This window comes from Mixophyes fleayi, chromosome 4, assembly GCF_038048845.1.
Source record: "Mixophyes fleayi isolate aMixFle1 chromosome 4, aMixFle1.hap1, whole genome shotgun sequence".
Lineage (NCBI taxonomy): Eukaryota > Metazoa > Chordata > Amphibia > Anura > Limnodynastidae > Mixophyes > Mixophyes fleayi.
Window position 1 is genome coordinate 302,791,558 of NC_134405.1, and position 25,703 is coordinate 302,817,260.

The 25,703-nt window shown below is 36.1% G+C and overlaps 2 protein-coding genes across 7 annotated transcripts in view; both read left to right on the forward strand.

The window, feature by feature from the left end:
- The window catches only part of LOC142152875 (protocadherin gamma-B7-like), a 420,392-nt gene that overhangs the window by 211,520 nt on the left and 183,169 nt on the right, over window positions 1-25,703 (forward strand). Inside the window, exon 1 of one of the 6 annotated variants that reach the window (XM_075209927.1) lies at window positions 4,089-6,669. The exons of the other annotated variants lie outside the window; for them this stretch is intronic. Coding sequence (XP_075066028.1) covers window positions 4,255-6,669 — 2,415 coding nt within the window. The 5' untranslated portion in view covers window positions 4,089-4,254. Of the gene's footprint in view, window positions 1-4,088; window positions 6,670-25,703 lie in introns of those variants that run through there. 6 annotated transcript variants of the gene reach the window in all.
- LOC142149588 (protocadherin gamma-B1-like) lies at window positions 15,867-18,834 on the forward strand. The gene has a single exon (XM_075204913.1). The coding sequence runs from the start codon at window positions 15,867-15,869 to the stop codon at window positions 18,333-18,335; it is 2,469 nt and encodes an 822-aa protein (XP_075061014.1). The 3' UTR covers window positions 18,336-18,834.

A 25,703-nucleotide genomic window follows, 5' to 3' on the forward strand; every position in this document is an offset into this window, starting at 1 on the left:
CTAATTGCCAAATGATCTGAATTGTTCAGAAAGATGCCAATTATTTAATTTCGTAGTTTACTAATATATTATTTTATATCAAGAGTGTTACTGTTTATGCTTATTGTTGAAAACGAGTCTTGGGCATTAACTGATCGTCTGTGATAATCTACAGTGTTCGTGTTGTTTTTCATTTATCTTGTAGTATTTATTATTATTATTATTATTATGATTATTATTATAGTTTCATAGTTTTCACTAACATATAGTCTGATATTTAATGAGAAGCACATTAAGGGGTGCTCCTACATTTCCACAGTCCTGCCATTGCCTCTTTAAATTCAGAAATCTCAATGTCCCTCTGTTTTCTGAACAGTACCCCACCCCTTTTTTTGGTGTTCAATTTCCAATAAAATAAACATTCTAAGGAGCATATTCAATTGTCGCCGTTAAAACTACTACCGTTATTACGGCTCAGGCAGCTGCGAGCTGAAATCCAGTGAGAAAACTACCGTAATAACGTTTTTTTTATGCGCACTATTACCGTAATAACGGTAATAGTGCGCGCGACGCAAGATTTTCGCCGTCTCCGCCGACAATTGAATATGCCCCTAAGTTTTTTAAAGCAGCTGTCTGATTTCCACACAAGAATATATTTTTTTGAACCATGAGTGAGTGACTTCTGATTGTCTCCCTCTATATACCATATAGTATGTCTTTTCAGTCTTTGCTCTATTTACATATATCAGTTTAGAAGAATTAACAGTGTACAGTGTTATCGCTATATTCATTATTTTACAACATCCATACCGACATCTTTTTTCTGACTGTTTTTTCATATGTAACTTTTTAAAGTGATGTTTCTTCCATTAAAGCGGGTTGATTATATTTGGAATTGAAGAGTAAACATAAAATATAAGTTGACTGAATGTGGAAAAAGATGCTGTAACGTCCACAGAGAGCTCATGATATAAAAATATTTCAGTCTTTTTACTGTTTTACTTTCTGTTGTTTTCTGGAGCTCAGTTTAGGAGTCTCAGTACTTTGGATCTACTGCCCACTGTATTATAATCTCAGAGCAAAATGTTTCTGGTAACAATGTACATGTGTAATGGATTAATAACACAGCTGTCAGTAAATGAAGACTATGATCAAGATGAAGCTGGATATTGAACATTATAATGTTAAATGTGTTGTTCACTTTTACTTAAGTGTATCTAATACAATGAACAGTACACTTTAATTATTAGTAGAGCCAGTATGAAAAAAAAGCATTTATAACATTCAAACAGAGCTTCATTATATAATATTTCAATGTTTTCCATTTTTATTTTGTATTGTTTTCTGTAGCTCTGTTTTGGAGCTACAATGTTTTGAAACCAGCACAACCTGTGTCGTATTGTATTCACCTCCAGGAGGTCTCCAAACTACATTCAGCAGCAAACTGACGCATTCTGAGTGCAGAACACTGACTTACACTGAACACTGTTAAAGTAGCCGTCAACATATTCAGCAGCTTGATAACACAACTACCAACCGCGTGAATATTATCAAAACGGCATTGTATATGGCCAATTGCAATCTCTCAGACAATAAGTAGGTAGTTAAATGAGGGTTTTCTCTATTAACTGTATAGGAATAAAGTTCAAAATAATTTATCAGTAAATTATTATTTCATTTTTATTACTTTATTACATTTTATTGCAAAAAGGAGAATTATTCCATGCCTGCATTTGCCCAGGGAAGAGCACTAGTCTGATAGGGAGTGCTCTAACTTGGTTGCATGGAAGAAAACAGTTTGCAAAAGAGCTAAGCACTTAGAGCTCTATTTATGATTCGCTGGGTCTCATGGACTAAAGCGTACCGGTTTGAAGCCTATATAACAAGAATTAGGGCGCTGCATGTACCACCAAAATACTTCTTCTTTTATCGCCATCTCAAGATGATAATAGCAAAAGAAAAACTATGAAAAATATGCTTTATTATTTAAATAATTGCAATTGGGAATGTCACCGGTAGACATCAGACAATGACGTAGTGAGTAACAAGAGTCATATGAACATTCAGGTAATAAAACAATAAGTGTATATCATAGATATTGAAGAGGACAGAAATAAAATAGAAAGAAACGGCAGAGCAGAAGATCGATAGGAGCAGAAAGAGAAGGGGAGGGTGGGGTAAAGTGTAGAGGGGAGGCTCCAGGTGGAATGATGTTGAAGAGTAATGTTAATAATGGAATTTAAATTTTGTAGTATGAAGTCCATGCAGCCAGCAATTGGTAATTATTTTTAATATTTTTTATATATACTTTGTATCCTTTGTATCTATTGTGTTCTGTAAGTGAATGTGACAGCCCGAGCCTTTCAGTTTCACACCGTGCGCCTGAACGGCTAGTAGCGCCACACAAGCGCGTATCCCTTGAACATGGTCTGGTGAAGTGTTCTGGGCCAGTATCGTTGAGGCAGCTGAGGGTCACGCAGCTGATTCAGCGAGATTGTATTGGTAAATTTTGCCCCTATCACTATATATTCATTAATAGGCCTGTTACTGTGAGCAGAATATGAAATTAAACTTTTTTTCTAAATATATATTGTGGAAAAGTCACTGATTAATAAATGATTACACCTCTTTAGAAACCAGATGACAGGTGTTCTAAATGACAGATGACAGGTTTTCTTTGATTGTTTGACTACATACTGGATACATTCTGGAATTCTCATTAACCAGACTAGTCACTGGTGACAGCTTGTGTCTTACAACACATTGTGCAAGCTGAAGTGTTCTCAAATACTGCATCAAGAAGCATTAGCAACAATGTCAACCTATTATTTCTACCTCATTAGATCTCAGGATAGTTCTGGTGGACAGGACCGCCATCAAAAATCATTGGGCCCAGTACGCCCCCCCCCCCTCCGATGAGCGCCCCCACCATGAGCGACAGCGCAACACAAGCTTACCTGGGGGACCGCTATCTTGCAGTCCGCTGGTCTCCGCTACTCTGCGCTGATGTCTTCAGCCTGGCTGTCACCGTGACAGCCAGGCACCAGAATGCAATCGCAGGGGAATGATTCCTCCACCCCCGCGATCGCATTCTGGTGCCTGGCTGTCACGGTGACAGCCAGGCTGAAGACATCAGCGCAGAGTAGCGGAGACCAGCGGACTGCAAGACAGCGGGCCGCAAGGTAAGTTTGTGTTGCACTGTTGTACCAGGTTACCTGGTGAACCCGGGCCCGGTACAACAGTACCCCCTGTACCCCCCTGAAAGCGGCCCTGCTGGTGGACAAGACGTAGATAAGACAGATGTTGGTCATGATTGGAGAAGGTCACAGCCATCATTTTAGAAGCTGTATGAAATACACCTCCAACATCTCTCTATGTATAGCAGAAATATTTGTTTTATTTTATTGAGTCTCTTTAACCCAGCAACTCTCTGGATGTTACATGAGGGAGGGGCTTTTAATTAGTGCTATCTGAAAGGACGCCTTGAATTGGAGTAGAGTTAACTGAAAGTGATCCACCCGATTTACGGTTCATATAATGTACAAACCTATTTAAAAAAAATAACACAACAAGCCTAAAATAGGAAAAAGACCTGAACTACCTAAATAATAAGCTATTACATAGTGTATGAGGCAGTACTGGTGTGGTGCACTACTTCTACTAGACTGTAATCCAACAATAACTATTTGCTGCAATTATGTAGAATTCTTATGCAGTTTATTATGTTTTTCTAATAAAGAATTGCGCTTGTTTATTTTGTTTACATCTGAATGGATTGTGAATTCAATTCTAAGAAATGTTGTGATTTATAAAGCTGAACTTGTTAATATTTTTTTAGTATTGTAATCTATAAAAACCCAGTGGAAATGTGCTTCCGACACTTAAATACAATAGAAATTCACTAAACATTTGGATAATTCTGTAAGTGGATGTTTGAAAAATAATTCCATAGCATTGCAGTTCCACATTTTCACCTCAGAGCGCCGCTGTTTGACCAATAAGGAGAAGAATACAGAACTGGAGATCCACTGGTATTTTCATCACTCACACACACACTGCAGATCTGCAGGAAGACACACAGCCATTTTCTGGATTCTCTGCACAGAATACAGGATATTTTTAACATATTCTCATGAACAAAAGGATATATTCAATATATTCTTATGAACAAGTGGTTTAGCCATCACAAGCAAACCTTTTGTATATTTCCTATCCAGTGGATTACATATACTAGCCTTTTAAAAGGATATTTTGTGGAAGATTTCAGATGACAAGATGAAACCTTATACACAGACATACAAAGGAATCAGATGGCAAGTAATATTTTCCTTCTTATTTTCTTGGCTGTGTCATTCAGTCTCTGGTCAGATTCATTATTCTATTGTAGAAGAAATGAGAAAAGACTCTGTTATAGCAAATATTGCAAAAGACATTGGATTAGATATTAAACAGCTGTCATCTAGAAAACTGAGAATTGTATCACGTGTTTCAGAGAAATATTTGTATGTAAATCTAGATAATGGAAATCTATATGTTAAGGACAGGATAGACAGAGAGACACTGTGTGGGACAGCAGCTACCTGCTTCCTAACCTTTGATGCTGTGGTTGAATATCCCTTTAAAATTTTTAAAGTTAAACTTGAAATTGAGGATTTAAATGATAATTATCCACATTTTTTTCATAACACAATTATTTTGGAAGTTATTGAATTTACATCACCAGGATCAAGATTTGTTTTACAAAGTGCAGAAGATCCAGATATTGGTATTAATTCAGTGCAGACATACAGGCTCAGTGACAATCAGTACTTTACACTTAATGTTCAGACCAGAGCAGATGGGAGTATATTTCCAGAAATTGAATTAGAAAAACCTTTAGATCGAGAGACACAAAATATTCATGAATTAATTTTAACAGCATTGGATGGAGGAAACCCAGTGAAATCTGGAACTGCTTTAGTTAAGGTGATTGTTACTGATGCTAATGATAATGCTCCTATATTTACACAAGACATGTATAAAGTTACACTAAAAGAAAACATTCCAGTTAACTCCACTGTAATTATATTAAATGCAACTGACAAAGATGAAGGTATAAATGCAGAGATCACATATTCCTTCAGCAAAACTTCAGGAGATCTTCATCATACAGGGGTGTTTAGTATTCACCCTACAAATGGTGAAATTAAAACAAATAGATATTTGGATTTTGAAGGAACAAAGAACTATGAACTGTTAGTACAAGCTAAGGATGGAGGTGGCCTTGTTGCTCATTCCAAGGTATTGATAGAAGTGATAGATGAAAATGACAATGTTCCTGAGATATCTATCACATCATTATCTAGTCCTATTCCTGAGGATTCTGCACCAGGTACAATGATAGCTCTGATTGAACTTCATGATCAGGATTCAGGAGAAAATGGAGAAGTTGACTGTCAAATTATAGAAGAAATCCCATTTAATTTACTGTTATCTGACATTTACTACAGAATTGTTACAACAAGCGCTATGGACAGAGAGAAAGTATCTAGTTATAACATCACAATATTATCTACTGACAGAGGATCTCCCCCACTTTCCAGCAGAAGAACCATCAGACTGGAGATATCAGATGTTAATGACAATCCCCCAACATTTATGAAATCTACTTATGTTGCTTATGTACCAGAGAACAACTTACCAAGAGCCTCAATATACAGTATACAAGCTTCAGACCCTGATACTGGAGACAATGCTAAAATTATTTATTCAATATTCAGCAGTAATACAGAAGATCTCCCAGTGTCCTCTTATCTGTCCATCAATATAGAGACTGGAGTTCTCTATGCTCAGAGATCATTTGATTATGAGCAGCACAAGGAGTTTCTAATACAAGTAACTGCTAGAGACAATGGATCCCCATCTCTGAGCAGCAATGTTACATTAATTATCCGTATAGTGGATCAGAATGATAATGCTCCAAAAATCCTGTACCCATCACCAGAAAGTGGTGGACGAGCTGTGTTTGAGATGGTCCCTTTTGCCTCTGAACAAGGATCATTAATAACTAAGGTGGTTGCAGTGGACGCAGACTCTGGACATAATGCCTGGCTCTCTTATCACTTCATACATGTGTCAGAACCATCTCACTTTATCATTAATCAGCACACGGGTGAAATCAGGACATCACGTATCTTTCAAGAGAAGGATATATTGAAGCACAAGGTTGTGGTGATGGTGAAGGACAATGGAGACCCCTCTCTCTCAGCTACAGTCACCTTAAGTCTCGTTGTTGCAGATAACTTTCAACAAGTGGTTCCTAAACTCACTAATCAACTTAAAGATGAAGATCCACAATACAATTTACAATTGTACTTAGTGATCGCCCTAGCACTTATTTGCTTGCTCTTTATTGTAACTGTTATGTTGGTTATTATATCAAAATGCAAGGGTTCAAAACCCTCACCAACCTTTGCTTCTCTAAGTACAAATCTGTATCCTCCAGTTGACCCCAGGACATTCTCCATGTACAGCGATGGAACGTTACCATTTCCCTACTCGTACAATGTGTGTGTAGCTTTGGATTCCAGCGAAAGTGACTTTAGTTACATGAAACCAAATCAGAATGTCCCTGTGGATAATCTCATTGATGCTGATGATTCAGGACTTGGGAATGAAAGTTTAAAAGAAACTTTTCCAATCAGTGATCAGGTGAGTTTTTGTAACATAGAAAATGTTATGTGACGTTTCATATAAGATAGATAATGTAATTATTTGCATTATTATTTTATATAATATTTTATATAAGAAGTCTGACATGTGGTGAAATATACCTATTAGTATCTGGCTGTTGTGGGTTTTCCTTAAATACCAAATAATCTTATTTTTATGTGACATGCAAATTACATTATTTGACAGATTACTTTTATAATATTTTACGTAATGCATATTACTATTGAAGATAATTGGTCACAAGCCTACAGGCTTTAGCTAAAAGTCTGAAATATCCTACAGTGCTCTTTTTATATTTATTGTGATTTAGTAGTCAATATTATTGTAGTTCCATACCTGTTATTAGCATAAAGTCTGATAAGAAATACAAATCAATAAATGAATAAATCAATAAAGGAGTTTTTTGCATCCGCATTGAAAACACTGATCGTAGCAGATCACACCTTTAACACATTAACTGCATTGGAAACTGCTATGTGTTTGCAAGTCATATTTGAGAGTTTACCAGACTTTTTCAGTGGTTATTAGTCTCTGCAAAGTGTTACTTAGTTTGCCCATATGTACCTGAAGATGAATGAAACTGTGCAAATTGTTGGACTTAAGTATTGCCTGTCTATATAACTAGATCTCAGCAAGGTGACTTTTTTTCCACTAAAGTGCTTCGATTGTATTTGGAAACTTGCAATTTTTTATACCAGTGTTGTCCTGCATTACTATGAATACAGCGTGTACCTGTATTTTTATAAGATTAATTTAATTTGTATGTTTTTAATTCTTTACATCAATGGGAATAAGTCACCCATGTGCACAGTGGCTTTACAATACTTTTTTTCTGGTTCCAGATTGTGAGTGTTATTTTTATTTTATATGTTTATATATTATATTATATTTATATTATTTTATACAGCTCACTGACCTGTCTTATCTCCTCGAAACATTGTACATCAATTTTATACAGTAAATTACAATGTTTGACTTTCTATGCAAGTGCATTTTGACACCAATTACTACTTATATATAAAAAAGTAGTTTATGAAATTGGAATAATTTGAAAAAAGAAAAAGTAGCAGGTACATCTTTTATATAAGTTCATATAATAAAATAAGAGTAAGATGATCGAGTATAATAAAAACCACTTTGCGATGTTGTGATATTCAGAAAGAGCATCAGAAAATAAGGAGTTTGATATTTAACTTTTTGTTTGTTTTCTACACCTTTCTGTACTCCGATTAAGAATTGCAGTATTTTGAAACTAGCGCACCCTGTATTGTGATGAGCTGGCGCTCCTGCTCAGAGAGGGAGAGTGGTCTTCAAAATACATACAGCTCTGAGATCTCACATTGTGAGAGCCAAATGGTCCTGGTAACAGTGGACATGTGCAATGGTTTGATGACAGACGTCCCAGGTAATTGGGTATTGTACATGTAATGTTAAACGTGCGGTCCACTTTCAGTGGTCTTAAGCATCTCCCAGGTAACACGCTAAGGTGGACCCCCCCTGACTGGGACCAGCATTGTTATAGCCGCCTGGTTAGAGCAGCTGAATAAGACACACGTGCTGCTGATAAGGATGAAAGGGTTTTATATTCTAGGGTTAAAAATGTGTGTGTCTTATTTAGCAGTGTTAAGTCAACAGGTCTATCAAGGTAACAGTCATTATTGCCTGTAAAGATGCTTTACCTGGGGGTAAAGTTTACCCAATCCCTAAACAAAAGCCCTTTAGTATCCCTAATATTCTACATAGCAATCCGTTTAATATGAAGATGCTTCTCTGTAATGAATATACATTGTGGTGAAGTCCTGCACTACTTGAATAATTGGCTTCTACAAAGTGTATGAAGTAGACCTCTATTGCGCCATTACCACGGGACTGTGCATCCAACTCTAACTATTTGCGGCAATTAGAATCTTTTCAGGAATTATAAGCATTCTCTACGTTACTACTGGATGCATAACAGTACTAGGTTTGGTTGTTTTTTAATTATAGTATGTGAATTGTATAAGGCTGATCTGAATTATATTTTTAAGTAATAGAAATGTAAGAAACTCTGTAGAAATGTGCTTAAAATGCAACTGAAATTCAGAATATGTTTGGATAATTCTGTAGTTCAATACATTGCATTATAATTTCATAGTATTGCAGTTCCACATTTTCACCTCAGAGCGCCGCTGTTTGACCAATAAGGAGAAGAATACAGTACTGGAGATCCACTGGTATTTTCATCACTCACACACACACTGCAGATCTGCAGGAAGACACACAGCCATTTTCTGGATTCTCCCTACACAGAATACAGGATATTTTATCTTCTTTTCTCAAACAATTGGATTGATAACTCTATATGTTTTAACACACTGCATTACAATTACTGACCATCAAAAGGATTATTTTTTTATTGAAGAATCCAGGTCCTTAGGATGGCTGAGATGAAACCTCATACACAGACATACAAAGGAATCAGATGGCAAGTAATATTTTCCTTCTTATTTTCTTGGCTGTGTCATTCAGTCTCTGGTCAGATTCATTATTCCATTGTAGAAGAAATGAGAAAAGACTCTGTTATAGCAAATATTGCAAAAGACATTGGATTAGATATTAAACAGCTCTCATCTAGAAAACTGAGAATTGTGTCACGTGTATCAGAAAAATATTTTTATGTAAATCTAGATACTGGAAATCTATATGTTAAGGACAGGATAGACAGAGAGACACTTTGTGGGACAGCAGCTACCTGCTTCCTAACCTTTGATGCTGTGGTTGAAAATCCTTTAAATGTTTTTAATGTCAATATGCAAATTGAGGATATAAATGATAATTCTCCAAGATTTGCTCCTAACACATTCACTTTAGATGTTATTGAATTTGCATCACCTGGAACAAGATTTGTATTACAAACTGCAGGAGATCCAGATATTGGTAATAATTCAGTGCAGACATACAGGCTCAGTGACAATCAGCATTTTACACTGAGTGAGAAGACCAGAACAGATGGGAGTAAATATCCAGAACTTGTGTTAGAGAAACCTTTAGATAGAGAAACACAAAACATTTATCAGTTAGTGCTGACTGCACTAGATGGAGGAAATCCTATTAGATCTGGAACTGCGACAATAAAAATAATTGTTACTGATGTTAATGATAATGTCCCTGTGTTTACTGAAGAAATATATAAAGCCATTGTGAAGGAAAATACTCCAATCAATACAACTGTGATCAGTATTTTAGCAAATGACCCAGATGAAGGTATCAATGCACAGATCACATATTCTTTAAGTGAAACATCAGGTAATGTCCATCATACAGGTACATTCAGTATTCATTCTACAAATGGTGATATTACAATAAACAAAATTTTGGATTTTGAAATGACAAGAAATTATGAGCTGACTGTACAAGCAAAGGATGGAGGCGGCCTTATCGCCCATTCCAAAGTAATAATAGAAGTAACAGATGAGAATGACAACGCACCTGAGATATCTATCACATCATTATCTAGTCCTATTCCTGAGGATTCTGCACCTGGCACAGTGATAGCTCTGATTAATGTTCTGGATATCGATACAGGAAAGAATGGAGAAGTTGATTGTAGCATCATGGAAGAAGTACCTTTTAGTTTAATAGTATCTACTAATAGTTATTTTAGAATACTTACAGCAACTAATGTGAACAGAGAGAAAGTATCTAGTTATAACATCACAATTTTAGCTACTGACAGAGGATCTCCCCCACTTTCCAGCAGAAGAACCATCAGACTGGAGATATCAGATGTTAATGACAATCCACCAATATTTATGAAATCTACTTATGTTGCTTATGTACCAGAGAACAATTTACCAGGAGCCTCAATATACAGTATACAAGCGTCAGATCCTGATACTGGAGACAATGCTAAAGTTATTTATTCAATATTCAGCAGTAATACAGAAGATCTCCCTGTGTCCTCTTATCTGTCCATCAATATAGAGACTGGAGTTCTCTATGCTCAGAGATCATTTGATTATGAGCAGCACAAGGAGTTTCTAATACAAGTAACTGCTAGAGACAATGGATCCCCATCTCTGAGCAGCAATATTACATTAATTATCCGTATAGTGGATCAGAATGATAATGCACCTAAAATCCTGTACCCATCACCAGAAAGTGGTGGACCAGCTGTGTTTGAGATGGTCCCTTTTGCCTCTGAACAAGGATCATTAATAACTAAGGTGGTTGCAGTGGACGCAGACTCTGGACATAATGCCTGGCTCTCTTATCACTTCATACATGTGTCAGAACCATCTCACTTTATCATTAGTCAGCACACGGGTGAAATCAGGACATCACGTGTCTTTCAAGAGAAGGATATATTGAAACACAAGGTTGTGGTGATGGTGAAGGACAATGGAGACCCCTCTCTCTCAGCTACAGTTACATTAAGTCTCGTTGTTGCAGATAACTTTCAACAGGTGGTTCCAAAACTCCGTAATCAGATCAATAATGAAGATTCACAATCTAATTTGCAATTATATCTAGTCATAGCCCTTGTGCTGATTTCCTTGTTATTTATTGTTACTGTCATGTTGGCCATTATATCAAAATGCAGAGAATCTAAACCTTCACCAACTTTTGGATCTCTAAGTACAAGTTTGTATCCTCCAGTGGACCCCAGGATGCTCTCCATGTACAGTGATGGGACTTTACCTCTTCCCTACTCATACAATGTGTGTGTAGCTTTGGATTCAACTGCAGATGACTTTACTTATATCACATCTAACCAAAATGTCCCTGTGGACAATCTTATTGATGCTGATGATTCAGGACTTGAAAGTTTAAAACAAACTTTGTCACCTAGCAGTGTCATTGAGGTGAGTTCATTTAAACATTGTCCATCCGTGTATTCATGAAAATGCATGCTTAGTGTATACTGCTTTTTAATTTTATTTGAATAATAAAAAATATTAGATATTGTATATAGTATATAATTGTATGGTACAGTGCGTCTACTAGAATGGTCAGAAAATTCTACGGTGGGATGTATTCTATGGTCTGGAAACATCTAGTGAATAGAGCGCACATAGTCAGTGCTGTCACTGGCAAATGTTTACTAAGTGACGGGTGCAGTCATATGAATAAGAAGGAACCAGCACTGTGAGTCAGTATTAATGCTATTGTCTATTCTCTTTCAATAAGCTGCGCACAGCCCTGATCCCTGGGAACTTAAATGATAAACACTGAGTATATAGGGATATATAGTATGCTGAGCAATTTTAGAATTATACAATACTTTGGGACTATATAATAGGCTTGACTGTGTGGCCTATGTATTATGCTGGACATATATATATATTATAGACTATTTGGTCGATGTATTATTCTGGACATATATATATATAATAGACTGGTCTATGTATTATGCTGGACATCGTGGCCGTATAACATGCGGGTATGCTGCTCAAAGCATCTTTTGTAGATTCCAAGGTCTCATAAAAATATTAAACCCTGCAGGTTTGCTGTGACTACCAATAGTATATATATATATATATATATCTATAATATAAATGTCTAGTGGCGTGTGTTAGTCTGTCTGTGTGTGTGTGTGGAAAAATAAAACCAAGCTGCAGCGCCTCCTGCTGGGCGGAGTTATACACTGACCTACTAAATTCTTAGTGTGTGTGGGAAAAAAAATTCAGAAAGGGCTGAAATTTGGTATACTAAAATGTTTTGAATTTGTTAATTTAATTTGTTAATTGTTAAAAGTGTTTATAAAGATTTAAAAAAAATATATATATATTTCTTGAAGGAGAAGTGACAGTTGGGAGTGGTTGGTGGTTGCCAGGGGTGACAGTTGGGAGTGGTTGGTGGTTGCTGGGGTTGACAGAGCGAGAGGAGTGTGATACTCAGGACCGCTGAGAGAGATCCCTTTGTCTGGATAGACATCTGGATAGATGTGGCGATGAAAATGAAGGATGAGGTGATGGAGAAGAATGATGAGGTGGTGACATGTGGACAAAACCACGTTAAAAAAGGGCGCTTACGTCGGGAAGTAACGCTCTTCCCCTGAGGAGGCCTGGGCTATGGCCGAAATGCATGACAAGAACCTTTTTAATACCTTAAGTAGCTTGATTTGACTAGAATGCATGAGTATCGTGCACGGGTTAACTTGTATATATATATATATATATATATATATATATATATATATATATATATATATATGTACCTTTCTTGCATAGGTAATTGCTTTGTTATTTTGCTGAATAAAGTTGAGGCTGGAAGCTTTTCTTCATAATGAATCTGGATTTGTTTGTTTTATATTTGGAAATAAATATCTGCAATAAATTGTAATAATTATGATTAGAGCCATCTGACATGACAATTGTATTGCTATAAATGACCTTGAGTAGCATATTTTTATTCTACAAATAAATATTCTATAACTAAAACTTGTTGCAATCAAGCAACCAATTTAAGACAATGGATGTCAAACTGTCAAACATTCATACAATATAAGATTTAATTCCCAGTTTTTAAGCTTTTTACTGGTTAATCAAACTTGCAGGGACCAGACTTTGCTATAAAATATACTCTACTCTAATATTTAAATTTAGCTGACATCTAGTATTTGTGAAAGTAGTGAAGAGATACACTGATTATGGAATTCATGTCATTATGATTGCTCAGTTTCTTTTTCTCAGTGACATCTCATAAATCTCATTTTCTTTACCTATTTCTTATATTGGGCACAAGTTAGGATGTAAACGTTGTTTGTACAAAGCTATTTCTCCCGATATTTAGCTAAAACTGGGCAACAATATATGCTTTGCCCTGTCCGATCTGGTGATGGTTACTTATGGCAACCGTCCTCCTAGCCAACCAGTCAGGTGATACTGTAGGTTGAATATTTGCCCGTTTTCTACATGTTTACCTTCAGTACCTCACTTGTCTATTCTATACTTTGCTGCTTGATTATCTACTTTGCGATACGAAGTAAAGCAAAATCACCGCTACATAACAAATACTGCAATTTCATTATTAGAACCCTTAGCGAAACATATAAAATGCAAAACTGGGTAGAGTATGGCATAAATTAAGAAAAGACAACTATCTTGATACCAAACGATAGAAATTCCATTCTAGTCAAAAAGCAGTTAAATATTCCCACTGCAAACTATAAAAAAATTAAACATACATCCCATACATTTAGGGTGACAATGAGTTTTGATTGCTGGAAATATTCCATTTATTAAGTTGGTAATATGCAGATGCTAGAAGTGCATTGATTAAAATAACTGCTGACTATGGTTCTATATCTGTTTTATAGCATTTGGTACACAGAAGGAAGCATGGGGTGATTCAATGTGTCAAGCAAATTTGTATCACACACTGTACGTATTCTGTATTTCTACTTAGAACAATGGGAGCTTTACACAACCTTGTTAAATAAGGTCATATATTATCAGTTAATGTTGCACTTCTTTGGTTTGTGCCCTTTGTTGTTATATCACCCAGTGGAAAGGTGGGTCTGAAGGGGAACATCTGCAGAATGTCTACATAACTAAAGCATCTCTCCATGATTAGCCATTCGCATATAACTGTGGAGTAGTTCTCTTTACAAACATTGGCCTGGTTCATAGCATCTTATCTAAAAGCTACTAAATTAGATATATTTTTCACATTTTTGGGCTTTTTAAACAAAAGTGATGCATTATTATCACTGCTAGAATCAAACCATTACTTCCAATGAAGAATGGAGAGTTTGAAGTCAATGGGACATATTTTTAAAAGAAGCATAGTGTTCAAATGGGTGATAATCTACCTTTCAATAGTTTCAGTGGTAAATGAATATTGAAAACACAGTTGATTCAATAATCTCATGAATTGTAGTAGAAACATATTGTGATTTTTTTTTCTTAATATCCTGGGCTCTCAAATGTTGTTCTGCACCTCTCATCACATCACCATCAGGTGCATAAACATTCTGTACAATGTAAAACTTGAAGAGTTCCTTTATGTTGTTTTCTACGATAATATTTTATTATTTTCATTTGCATAATCTGGAAAACATTTCAGTGTTTTCATAATATGACAAATGGGCTGAGATGGAATCTTCAATGTGAGAATTGTCAGAGTTTTATAAATTGTGCTTCAAGACTTACGTAGTCCATATTTTATGTACTGTTTAACCACAATTGTATTAACTCTGGTTTTTTTATAATGCTGATCATTAAGTCTAGTTATTACATTTTTTTTATAAACATTTTTGGGGAACAAAACATACCCCAACAGCTCTCACTCATATTATTACCTGTTCTAAAACACTCTATTGTGATTTCATGTCCTAAACTAGATGACATAATTAAGCAGCCAAAAACATACCAATCGTTTAATTGATTCCTGACGAAATTAATACGTGTGTGTGTGTGTGTGTGTGTGTGTGTGTGTGTGTGTGTGTGTGTGTGTGTGTTCATGTAGGTGGAAATACAGATTGTAAGCTCCATTGGGGCAGGGACTGATGTGAATGATTAGATATTCTCCTCAAAGTACTGTGCAATATGTAGGTGCTATATAAATAAAAGGAGATTCTTCTCTAAATAGTGATTATGGGCAAATTCATACTTTCATGATATTTTAACATCCATATAGATGAGCAAAAGTCACACATAATGTTTTGTACCACTCCACAGAGTTCAACCAAAATCCTTTTTTATTTAAACTTATATGTTAATATAACTGTTAAATTTGTCTTTGCAAATGCACAAAAAAAGCAAATGGTTTCTATTTTTTTATTTACTTCATGTATACAAATAGCTAAATAATTTACATTACATTTCTTATATGTCGGTATAAATAAAATAGTTACAAATATGTGCATAAATACAGTGTATTTGAATTAGAAAGATGGTGTTTTGAAAATAATTTCTCGGAACTGCAGTTCATCAGTTTCACCTCAGAGCGCCGCTGTTTAACCAATAAGGAGAAGAATACAGAACTGGAGATCCACTGATATTTTCATCACTCACACACACTGCAGATCTACAGGAAGACACACAGCCATTTTCTGGATTCTCTCTACACAAAATACAGGATATTTAATCTTTTCTCAAACAATTTAATTTATAACTATATATGTTCTAACAAACTGGATTACAAATACTGACCATCAAAGGGATTATTGTTGAAGAATCCATGTCCTTAGGATGGCTGAGATGAAACCTCATACACAGACATACAAAGGATTTAGATGGCAAGTAATATTTTCCTTCTTATTTTCTTGGCTGTGTCATTCAGTCTCTGGTCAGATTCATTATTCTATTGTAGAAGAAATGAGAAAAGACTCTGTTATAGCAAATATTGCAAAATACCTTGGATTAGATATTAAACAGCTGTCATCTAGAAAACTGAGAATTGATTCCCATGTTTCAGATAAATATTTTTATGTAAATCTAGATAATGGAAATCTATATGTTAAGGACAGGATAGATAGAGAGACACTGTGTGGGACAGCAGCTACCTGCTTCCTAACCTTTGATGCAGTGGTTGAAAATCCCTTAAATGTTTTCACTGTTAATATAGAAATTAAGGATACAAATGATAATTCCCCAAGATTTGTTCCCAACATACTCACTTTAGATGTTATTGAATCTACATTACCTGGAACAAGATTTACTTTACAAAGAGCAGGAGATGCAGACATTGGTATTAATTCAGTACAGACATACAGGCTCAGTGATAATCATCATTTTACACTGAGTGAGAAGATCAGAACAGATGGGAGTAAATATCCAGAACTTGTGTTAGAGAAACCTTTAGATAGAGAAACACAAAACATTTATCAGTTAGTGCTGACTGCACTAGATGGGGGAAATCCTATTAGATCTGGAACTGCTTCAATCAAAATAATTGTTACTGATGTTAATGATAATGTCCCTGTGTTTACTAAAGAAAATTATAAAGTCATTGTAAAAGAAAATATTCCAATCAATACAACTGTGATCAGTATAATTGCACATGACCAAGATGAAGGTATCAATGCACAGATCACATATTCTTTAAGTGAAACATCAGATAATGTCCAACAAATAGGTGCATTCAGTATTCATTCAACAAATGGTGATATTACAATAAACAAAAATTTGGATTTTGAAGTGATAAGAAATTATGAGCTGACTGTACAAGCAAAGGATGGAGGCGGCCTTATCACCCATTCCAAAGTATTAATAGAAGTAACAGATGAGAATGACAACGCACCTGAGATATCCATCACATCATTATCTAGTCCTATTCCTGAGGATTCTGCACCTGGCACAGTGATAGCTCTGATTAAAGTTCATGATCTCGATACAGGAAAGAATGGAGAAGTTGATTGCAGCATCATGGAGGAAGTACCTTTTAGTTTAATAGTATCTACTAATAATTATTATAGAATAGTTACAACAACTGAGGTAAACAGAGAGAAAGTATCTTGTTATAACATCACAATTTTAGCTACTGACAGAGGATCTCCCCCACTTTCCAGCAGAAGAACCATCAGACTCGAGATATCAGATGTTAATGACAATCCACCAACATTTATGAAATCTACTTATGTTGCTTATGTACCAGAGAACAATTTACCAGGAGGCTCAATATACAGTATACAAGCTTCAGATCCTGATACTGGAGACAATGCTAAAATTATTTATTCAATATTCAGCAGTAATACAGAAGATCTCCCAGTGTCCTCTTATCTGTCCATCAATATAGAGACTGGAGTTCTCTATGCTCAGAGATCATTTGATTATGAGCAGCACAAGGAGTTTCTAATACAAATAACTGCTAGAGACAATGGATCCCCATCTCTGAGCAGTAATGTCACATTAATTATCCGTATAATGGATCAGAATGATAATGCTCCAAAAATCCTGTACCCATCACCAGAAAGTGGTGGACCAGCTGTGTTTGAGATGGTCCCTTTTGCCTCTGAACAAGGATCATTAATAACTAAGGTGGTTGCAGTGGACGCAGACTCTGGACATAATGCCTGGCTCTCTTATCACTTCATACATGTGTCAGAACCATCTCACTTTATCATTAGTCAGCACACGGGTGAAATCAGGACATCACGTGTCTTTCAAGAGAAGGATATATTGAAACACAAGGTTGTGGTGATGGTGAAGGACAATGGAGACCCCTCTCTCTCAGCTACAGTCACCTTAAGTCTCGTTGTTGCAAATAACTTTCAGCAGGTGGTTCCAAAACTCAGTAATCAGATCAATAATGAAGAGTCACAATCTAATTTGCAGTTATATCTAGTCGTAGCCCTTGTGCTTATTTCCTTGTTATTTATTGTTACTGTTATGTTGGTCATTATATCAAAATGTAGAGAATTAAAACCTTCACCAACTTTTGGATCTCTAAGTACAAGTTTGTATCCTCCAGTGGACCCCAGGATGCTCTCCATGTACAGTGATGGGACTTTACCTCTTCCCTACTCATACAATGTGTGTGTAGCTTTGGATTCAACTGCAGATGACTTTACTTATATCACATCTAACCAAAATGTCCCTGTGGACAATCTTATTGATGCTGATGACTCAGGACTTGGAAATGAAAGCTTAAAGCAAACTTTGCCACCTAGCAGTGTCATTGAGGTGAGTTCATTTAAATATAATCTATCTGTGTATTGATGCAATTGTAATATTAATCTATGTAGCAATTTCAATTAATTTGTGGTATAAAAATAGATGAAATATTACATAAAGCAATTAACTAAGTTATGCAGTATATTACATAGGATGCTCAGAACATACCACGGTGTGATATACTCTATGGTCTGTGGACATCTAGTGAATAGAGCTCATCACCCAATCAGTGATGTCACTGAGAAATGTTTAGTATGTGACCAGTGTGGTCATATGAATAAGAAGCAACCAGCACTGGGATTCTTTATTAATGCTATAGTCACTTCTTATTCAGTAATCTGCACACATAGGCCTTGGGATCTTCAATGATAAACAATGGAGATATTTACCTATATAAAATGCTGAAAAATCAGGTAATACATAATATGCTTAATAGTTGGGTCTGTATAATATGCTGGACATCGAGGTTATATAACATGCTGTATTTGCTGCTCCAAGTTTGGAACGTAGATCTGTGGGAAAAGATTAAACCCTACAGGTTTGTCCAGGCTACTAATCTAATATATAAATGATTAGTGGCGTCTGTCTGTCTGTGTGTGTGTGGGAAAAAAAAAACCAAGTTGCAGCGCCACCTGCTGGGCAGAATTATACACTGACCTACTAAATTCTTAGGGCCTGAGTCATTAAGGCAAGCAAAGGAGTAAATGTTCTCTGGGACAAACCATGTTACAATGTAAGGGGTGCAAATCAGTTTATTATTTTGTACATAAGTTAAATACTGGCTGTTTTTTCATCTAGCACACAAATACTTGCTAGCTTTATTATTACATTGAAATATAAAGTTGATCTAGGACATGCCCTACCCAAACTATAAATCTGCCTCACATTTTAAATTTACCTCCCCCTCCAATACAACATGGTTTTGCCCAGGTGCAAATGTTACTCCTTTTTTATGCTTTACTCTCCTTAATGACTCAGGCCCTTAGTGTGTGTAGGGAAACAAATTCAAAAAGGGCTGAAATTTGGTAGGGCTCAAACTCATTTTCGTGAGGTAATTTTACCTCATGAACACACATGTGTAGAGGCGTGCGTTAGTGTGTGTGTGTGTGTTAGTGTGTGGGAAAAACTATTTTCTCAGAAAGGGCTCATCCAATTGACCTGAAATTTGGCATACTGACATTATTGGACAAAAAAATTAGAATAGTCAAGTCAGTTAACTTCCATCATCCCCCCTTCCCCCCATGGGAGGGGTAGTAAAGGCTAAATTTACGAGTTGAGGGGTCAAACTCATTTTCGTGAGGTAATTTTACCTCATGAACACACATTAAAAAGGCCGCTTGCGCAGCGCCACCTGCTGGGCGGAGTTATACACTGACCTACTAAATTCTTAGTGTGTGTGGAAAAAAAAAATCAGAAAGGGCTGAAATTTGGTATACTAAGATGTTTTTAATTTAATTTAATTTGTTAATTGTTAAAAGTGTTTATAAAGATTTTTAAAAAAAATATATATATTTCTTGAAGGAGAAGTGACAGTTGAGAGTGGTTGGTGGTTGCCGGGGGTGACAGTGGGGAGTGGTTGGAGGTTGCCGGGGGTGACAAAGTGAGAGGAGTGTGATACTCAGGACCGCTGAGAGAGATCCCTGTGTCTGGATAGACATCTGGATAGATGTGGCGATGAAAATGAAGGATGAGGTGATGGAGAAGAATGATGAGGTGGTGACATGTGGACAAAACCACGTTAAAAAAGGGCGCTTGCATTGGGAAGTAACACTCTTCCCCTGAGGAGGCCTGGGCTAGGCCCAAATGCATGACAAGAACCTTTTTAACACCTTAAGTAGCTTGATTTGACTAGAATGCATGAGTATCATGCACGGGTTAACTTGTAATACATATGTAGCTTCCTTGCACAGATAATTGCTTTGTTATTTCGCTGGATAAAGATTAGGTTGGAAGCCAATCTTCATAATGGGTTTGGACTTGTTTACCTTGGGAGATAAATATTCTCAATGAAATGTGAAATGATTAGAGTGAACCATTCTGTTTTCTGTATTGTTAATTATTTTATTGTTATGAATCAGTTGACGCATTTTACGTAAAATCAGTGGTGTAAAAATGTAATAAATTAGTGTTTAATGTAATCAACTAACATTATCACTTGTATGTATAGTTGTTATGAGTTTGGTGGTCTATAACCAAAGTTTGTTTTAATCAAGTAACCAGTTTAATACAATGAAATAAATTCAGATTTGACATGATAATGAATTTATATATTTTCTATAAATATTTCGCTTTTTAAAAAATAATTGATACAACATCCATTTCACAGTACTTGCCAGATTTCAAGATTAGTTTTGTTTTAGTTAATCAATCATTTTATGCGCCTGACTTTTCTCCATAATATACTGTAACATTTGATTTTGCTGATATCTCCCATTAGAGGAGTGGAGAGACAATCTGACTATTGAATTCATGTTATTATTAGGGCCTGATTAAGAGTTCAGACCGCCCTAGGTTAATATGCTCATAGTACCTGGTAGGTAAAAGCAAACTAATCCATAATTTAAAATCCATCATTCTTCACCCCCTGCACCCCCCACCAATGTTTATGTTCCCGTGTTTTTGAAACTCAGGTAGACTTGGCTTTTTAAAAGGGTCACAGCAATCTTTGTCATTCTTTCCGCATGAACAAGAGCTACTGAGAGTGAAGATGTCAACGTGGATTGTGTTTTCACATCCTCAACTGTCCGCCCAAGGTTGACTCAACGTCTTTAGTCTTTACCATGGAGTACGTCAAGATTAAACCCTTACTACATTATTATTTCATGTTTTCTTTGTACTTTGGAGAACAATTATTCTCTTAAATTTTGCGTGCCCCCCCAAAAAAAGCCTTGCACCTTAAATTATCAGGACCTGGTCATTAGGACTGCCCTATTTCACTATCCTAGTAAAGTCTTCTAAAACTCATTCTATCTTATATTGTTCCCAGGTTATATGTATGGAAAGACTACATTGGTTATACAAAGCCACTTCTCCAGATATTTTGCCTAAAACTGGGCAAATAATATTTGTTTTACCAAGTTAGACCTGGTCATGACTATGGTTGTCCTCCTAGCATAACTGAGTCACATGCCATTGTAGTTTGTATTCTTTTCCAGATTACTACATGTTTACCTCCAGTACATCAATTGAGTTTTGCAATTCTACACTTTGCTGCCTGGCAAAGTTCTTTGTGATATGAAGTAGAGCAAAACCTTAACTACATAGCAAATACAACAATTTATTTATTAGAACCCTAAACTCTAAATAAAATTTTCGGTCAAGTATATAGTGAAATCGAGGGAGATAAAATCCAATCAAGCAAACAAAGAAGAAAGATATTCCATTCTAATCAGTAACGCAGTTATATATATATATATATATATGTATAATCCTAATGTGAATCAGGAAAATGAAACTTCCGTCCCATAAGTTTAGGACTCCCATGGATTTCGATTGCTGGAAATCAACCATTTAAAATTTTTAAATAATGCTTAACTGCAGTTCTATATCTTGGTTATTGCATTTGGTAGACAGAAGGGTGCATGGGGTGGCTTTAATGGCTCAAGTAAAATTTATACCACACTGGTCATATCCTGTGTTTGTACTTTGAATAATGTGAGTATTATTACATAAGCTTTCTGATGTTTTCTGTTACTTTAGAATGTGTATTTTGTTGCTCTATCGCGCCAAGAACCCTTTTTATAAAGACCTGAAGGAATGTTCCTGCAGAATTTTTATATCACTCACCTACTTATAAAACTGCAGAGTTGTCACCTTTATAAGTATTAGCCTGAATTACAGCATCTTACATAAAAGTTATTAGATCAGATATAGTTTTCACATATTAAAGCCACATTGCTCACACTGCCAGTCACAACAATTACTTTCAATGAATCTAGAGTGGAACTTTTGGCATCTGTGGAATAAATATTTTCAAGGAAGCATTGCAATTAAATAGGAGATAATGCACCTTTAAACCACATCAGGAGTAAAAGAATATTGATAAGACAGTTGTTCCACTTGTCTCAGGAGGCAGGTCCTGTCTATACAATAGAACCAGCTCTCAGGAGGCAGGTCCTGTCTATACAATAGAACCAGCTCTCAGGAGGCAGGTCCTGTCTATACAATAGAACCAGCTCTCAGGAGGCAGGTTCTGTCTATACAATAGAACCAGCTCTCAGGAGGCAGGTCCTGTCTGTACAATAGAACCAGCTCTCAGGAGGCAGGTCCTGTCTATACAATAGAACCAGCTCTCAGGAGGCAGGTTCTGTCTATACAATAGAACCAGCTCTCAGGAGGCAGGTCTGTCTATACAATAGAACCAGCTCTCAGGAGGCAGGTCCTGTCTGTACAATAGAACCAGCTCTCAGGAGGCAGGTCCTGTCTATACAATAGAACCAGCTCTCAGGAGGCAGGTCCTGTCTATACAATAGAACCAGCTCTCAGGAGGCAGGTCCTGTCTATACAATAGAACCAGCTCTCAGGAGGCAGGTCCTGTCTATACAATAGAACCAGCTCTCAGGAGACAGGTCCTGTCTGTACAATAGAACCAGTTCTCAGAAGGCAGGTCCTATCTATACAATAGAACCAGCTCTCAGGAGGCAGGTCCTGTCTGTACAATAGAACCAGCTCTCAGGAGGCAGGTCCTGTCTATACAATAGAACCAGCTCTCAGGAGGCAGGTCCTGTCTATACAATAGAACCAGCTCTCAGGAGGCAGGTCCTGTCTATACAATAAAAGCATATTTTTTGATTATGTTTTTAGCAATATCCTGAGCAGTCACATTTTCTTTTGTGATCTGCTCATCATTTTACCATAAGTTATGTACATGTCTTTTCTGTAAAGTTTCTAAGTTTTATTTCACTATAATATTTTAGGATTTTCAGTACTTGGAAAAGCTTACAATGTTTACATATATATGAAAAATTAGGAGGAATTGAGTCTTTATTCAAGGTTTTATAAATAGGGCGCCAAGACTTATTCCATATCTTATGTGCCGTTTAACCTCAATTGTATTAGCTCTGGTTATTATATAATGTTTATCACTAACATTGTTTTATAAAATATCGGGAACAGAACATACCACAGCAACTATCACTTTCATTGCCTGTTCTATTGCAGTGTGATATGATTTTACATTATAAACAGATGACATAATGAAGTAGTTATGTTGAACGGCAATGTTAGGCAGTGCCAGCCAACTGCCTGAGCACCTGATTGTATATGCACCAAAATTGTGATTTTGGTGACTTGCACAATTAGGAGTCTGTCCTCTGCCGCTGGGTTTTGCTCACTCAGGGATGGGTTGTTTGGTGCCATCGCGCAGAGTCTCTGTGCATGTGCCCCGTGTCCCAGTTCACACGTTTACTGCGCATGTGTAGAAAAGGTCGGTGTGGCATGAAGCTCCCCGTTTGGAGTTTCAATTACGTTTTCCATAATTTCTTGACAAATTTCTTGTAACACATTTGGGACATAACTCTGGGTGCTGTGACAGTGCTCTATCGTGGCCACATATCATCATGTCCCATAGACGCAATATTTTAAATAAGCTCCTCCAATCCTCTAACATCAGCTGTCTGCTTATAATGGCACTGGTTAAGGTGTAAGAAATAGTAGAAATAGGAAGTTTTTATTTATTATATACATGCATGTGCTAAATGGTGTTTGTTTGCTAACAATTTTACACTTTCATTTTATTTTAGCATACATTTCTATGTGCAAGTACTTTATGTATACAAATATCAATTTTGTTAGTATTACATGTGTTAAATGTCAGTATAGATACATTAGTTTAAATATCTGCATAAAAACAGTGTATCTGAATTAGAAAGATGGTGTTTTAAATGTAAAGTCTCAGAACTGCAGTTCCTCAATTTCACCTCAGAGCGCCGCTGTTTGACCAATAAGGAGAAGAATACAGAACTGGAGATCCACTGGTATTTTCATCACTCACACACACTGCAGATCTGCAGGAAGACACACAGCCATTTTCTGGATTCTCTCTACATAGAATACAGGATATTTAATCTTCTTTTCTCAAACAATTGGATTTATATATATTCTAACAAACTGGATTACAAATACTGATCATCAAAAGGATTATTTTTGTTGAAGAATCTAGGTCCTTAGGATGGCTGAGATGAAACCTCATTCACAAACATACAAAGGAATCAGATGGCAAGTAATATTTTCCTTCTTATTTTCTTGGCTGTGTCATTCAGTCTCTGGTCAGATTCATTATTCCATTGTAGAAGAAATGAGAAAAGACTCTGTTATAGCAAATATTGCAAAAGACATTGGATTAGATATTAAACAGCTGTCATCTAGAAAACTGAGAATTGTATCACGTGTATCAGATAAATATTTTTATGTAAATCTAGATACTGGAAATCTATATGTTAAGGACAGGATAGACAGAGAGACACTGTGTGGGACAGCAGCTACCTGCTTCCTAACCTTTGATGCTGTGGCTCAAAATCCTTTAAATGTTTTCAGTGTCAGTATAGAAATTCAGGATATAAATGATAATTCCCCAAGATTTGTTTCCAACACATTCACTTTAGATGTTATTGAATCTACATCACCTGGAACAAGATTTACTTTGCAAAGTGCAGGAGATCCAGATATTGGCATTTATTCAGTGCAGACATACAGGCTCAGTGATAATCAGCATTTTACACTGAGTGAGAAGACCAGAACAGATGGGAGTAAATATCCAGAACTTGTGTTAGAGAAACCTTTAGATAGAGAAACACAAAACATTTATCAGTTAGTGCTGACTGCACTAGATGGGGGAAATCCTATTAGATCTGGAACTGCTTCAATAAAAATAATTGTTACTGATGCTAATGACAATTTTCCTGTGTTTACTGAAGAGATATATAAAGCCATTGTGAAGGAAAATACTCCAATCAATACAACTGTGATCAGTATAATTGCACATGACCAAGATGAAGGTACCAATGCACAGATCACATATTCTTTAAGTGAAGCAGCAGGTAATGTCCAACATACAGGAACATTCAGTATTCATTCTACAAATGGTGATATTACAATAAACAAAAAATTAGATTTTGAAATGACAAGAAATTATGAGCTGACTGTACAAGCAAAGGATGGAGGCGGCCTTATCGCCCATTCCAAAGTATTAATAGAAGTAACAGATGAAAATGACAATGTACCTGAGATATCTATCACATCATTATCTAGTCCTATTCCCGAGGATTCTGCACCTGGAACTGTGATAGCTCTGATTGAAGTTCATGATATTGATACAGGAAAGAATGTAGAAGTTGATTGCAGCATCATGGAAGAAGTGCCTTTCAGTTTATTAGTATCAAGTACGAGTTATTATAGAATAGTTACAACAAGAAA

What these genes read in the sequence shown, in the direction of transcription:
- LOC142149588 (XM_075204913.1), top strand. Translation starts at nt 15,867, where the DNA reads ATGGCTGAGATGAAACCTCATACACAGACATACAAAGGATTTAGATGG.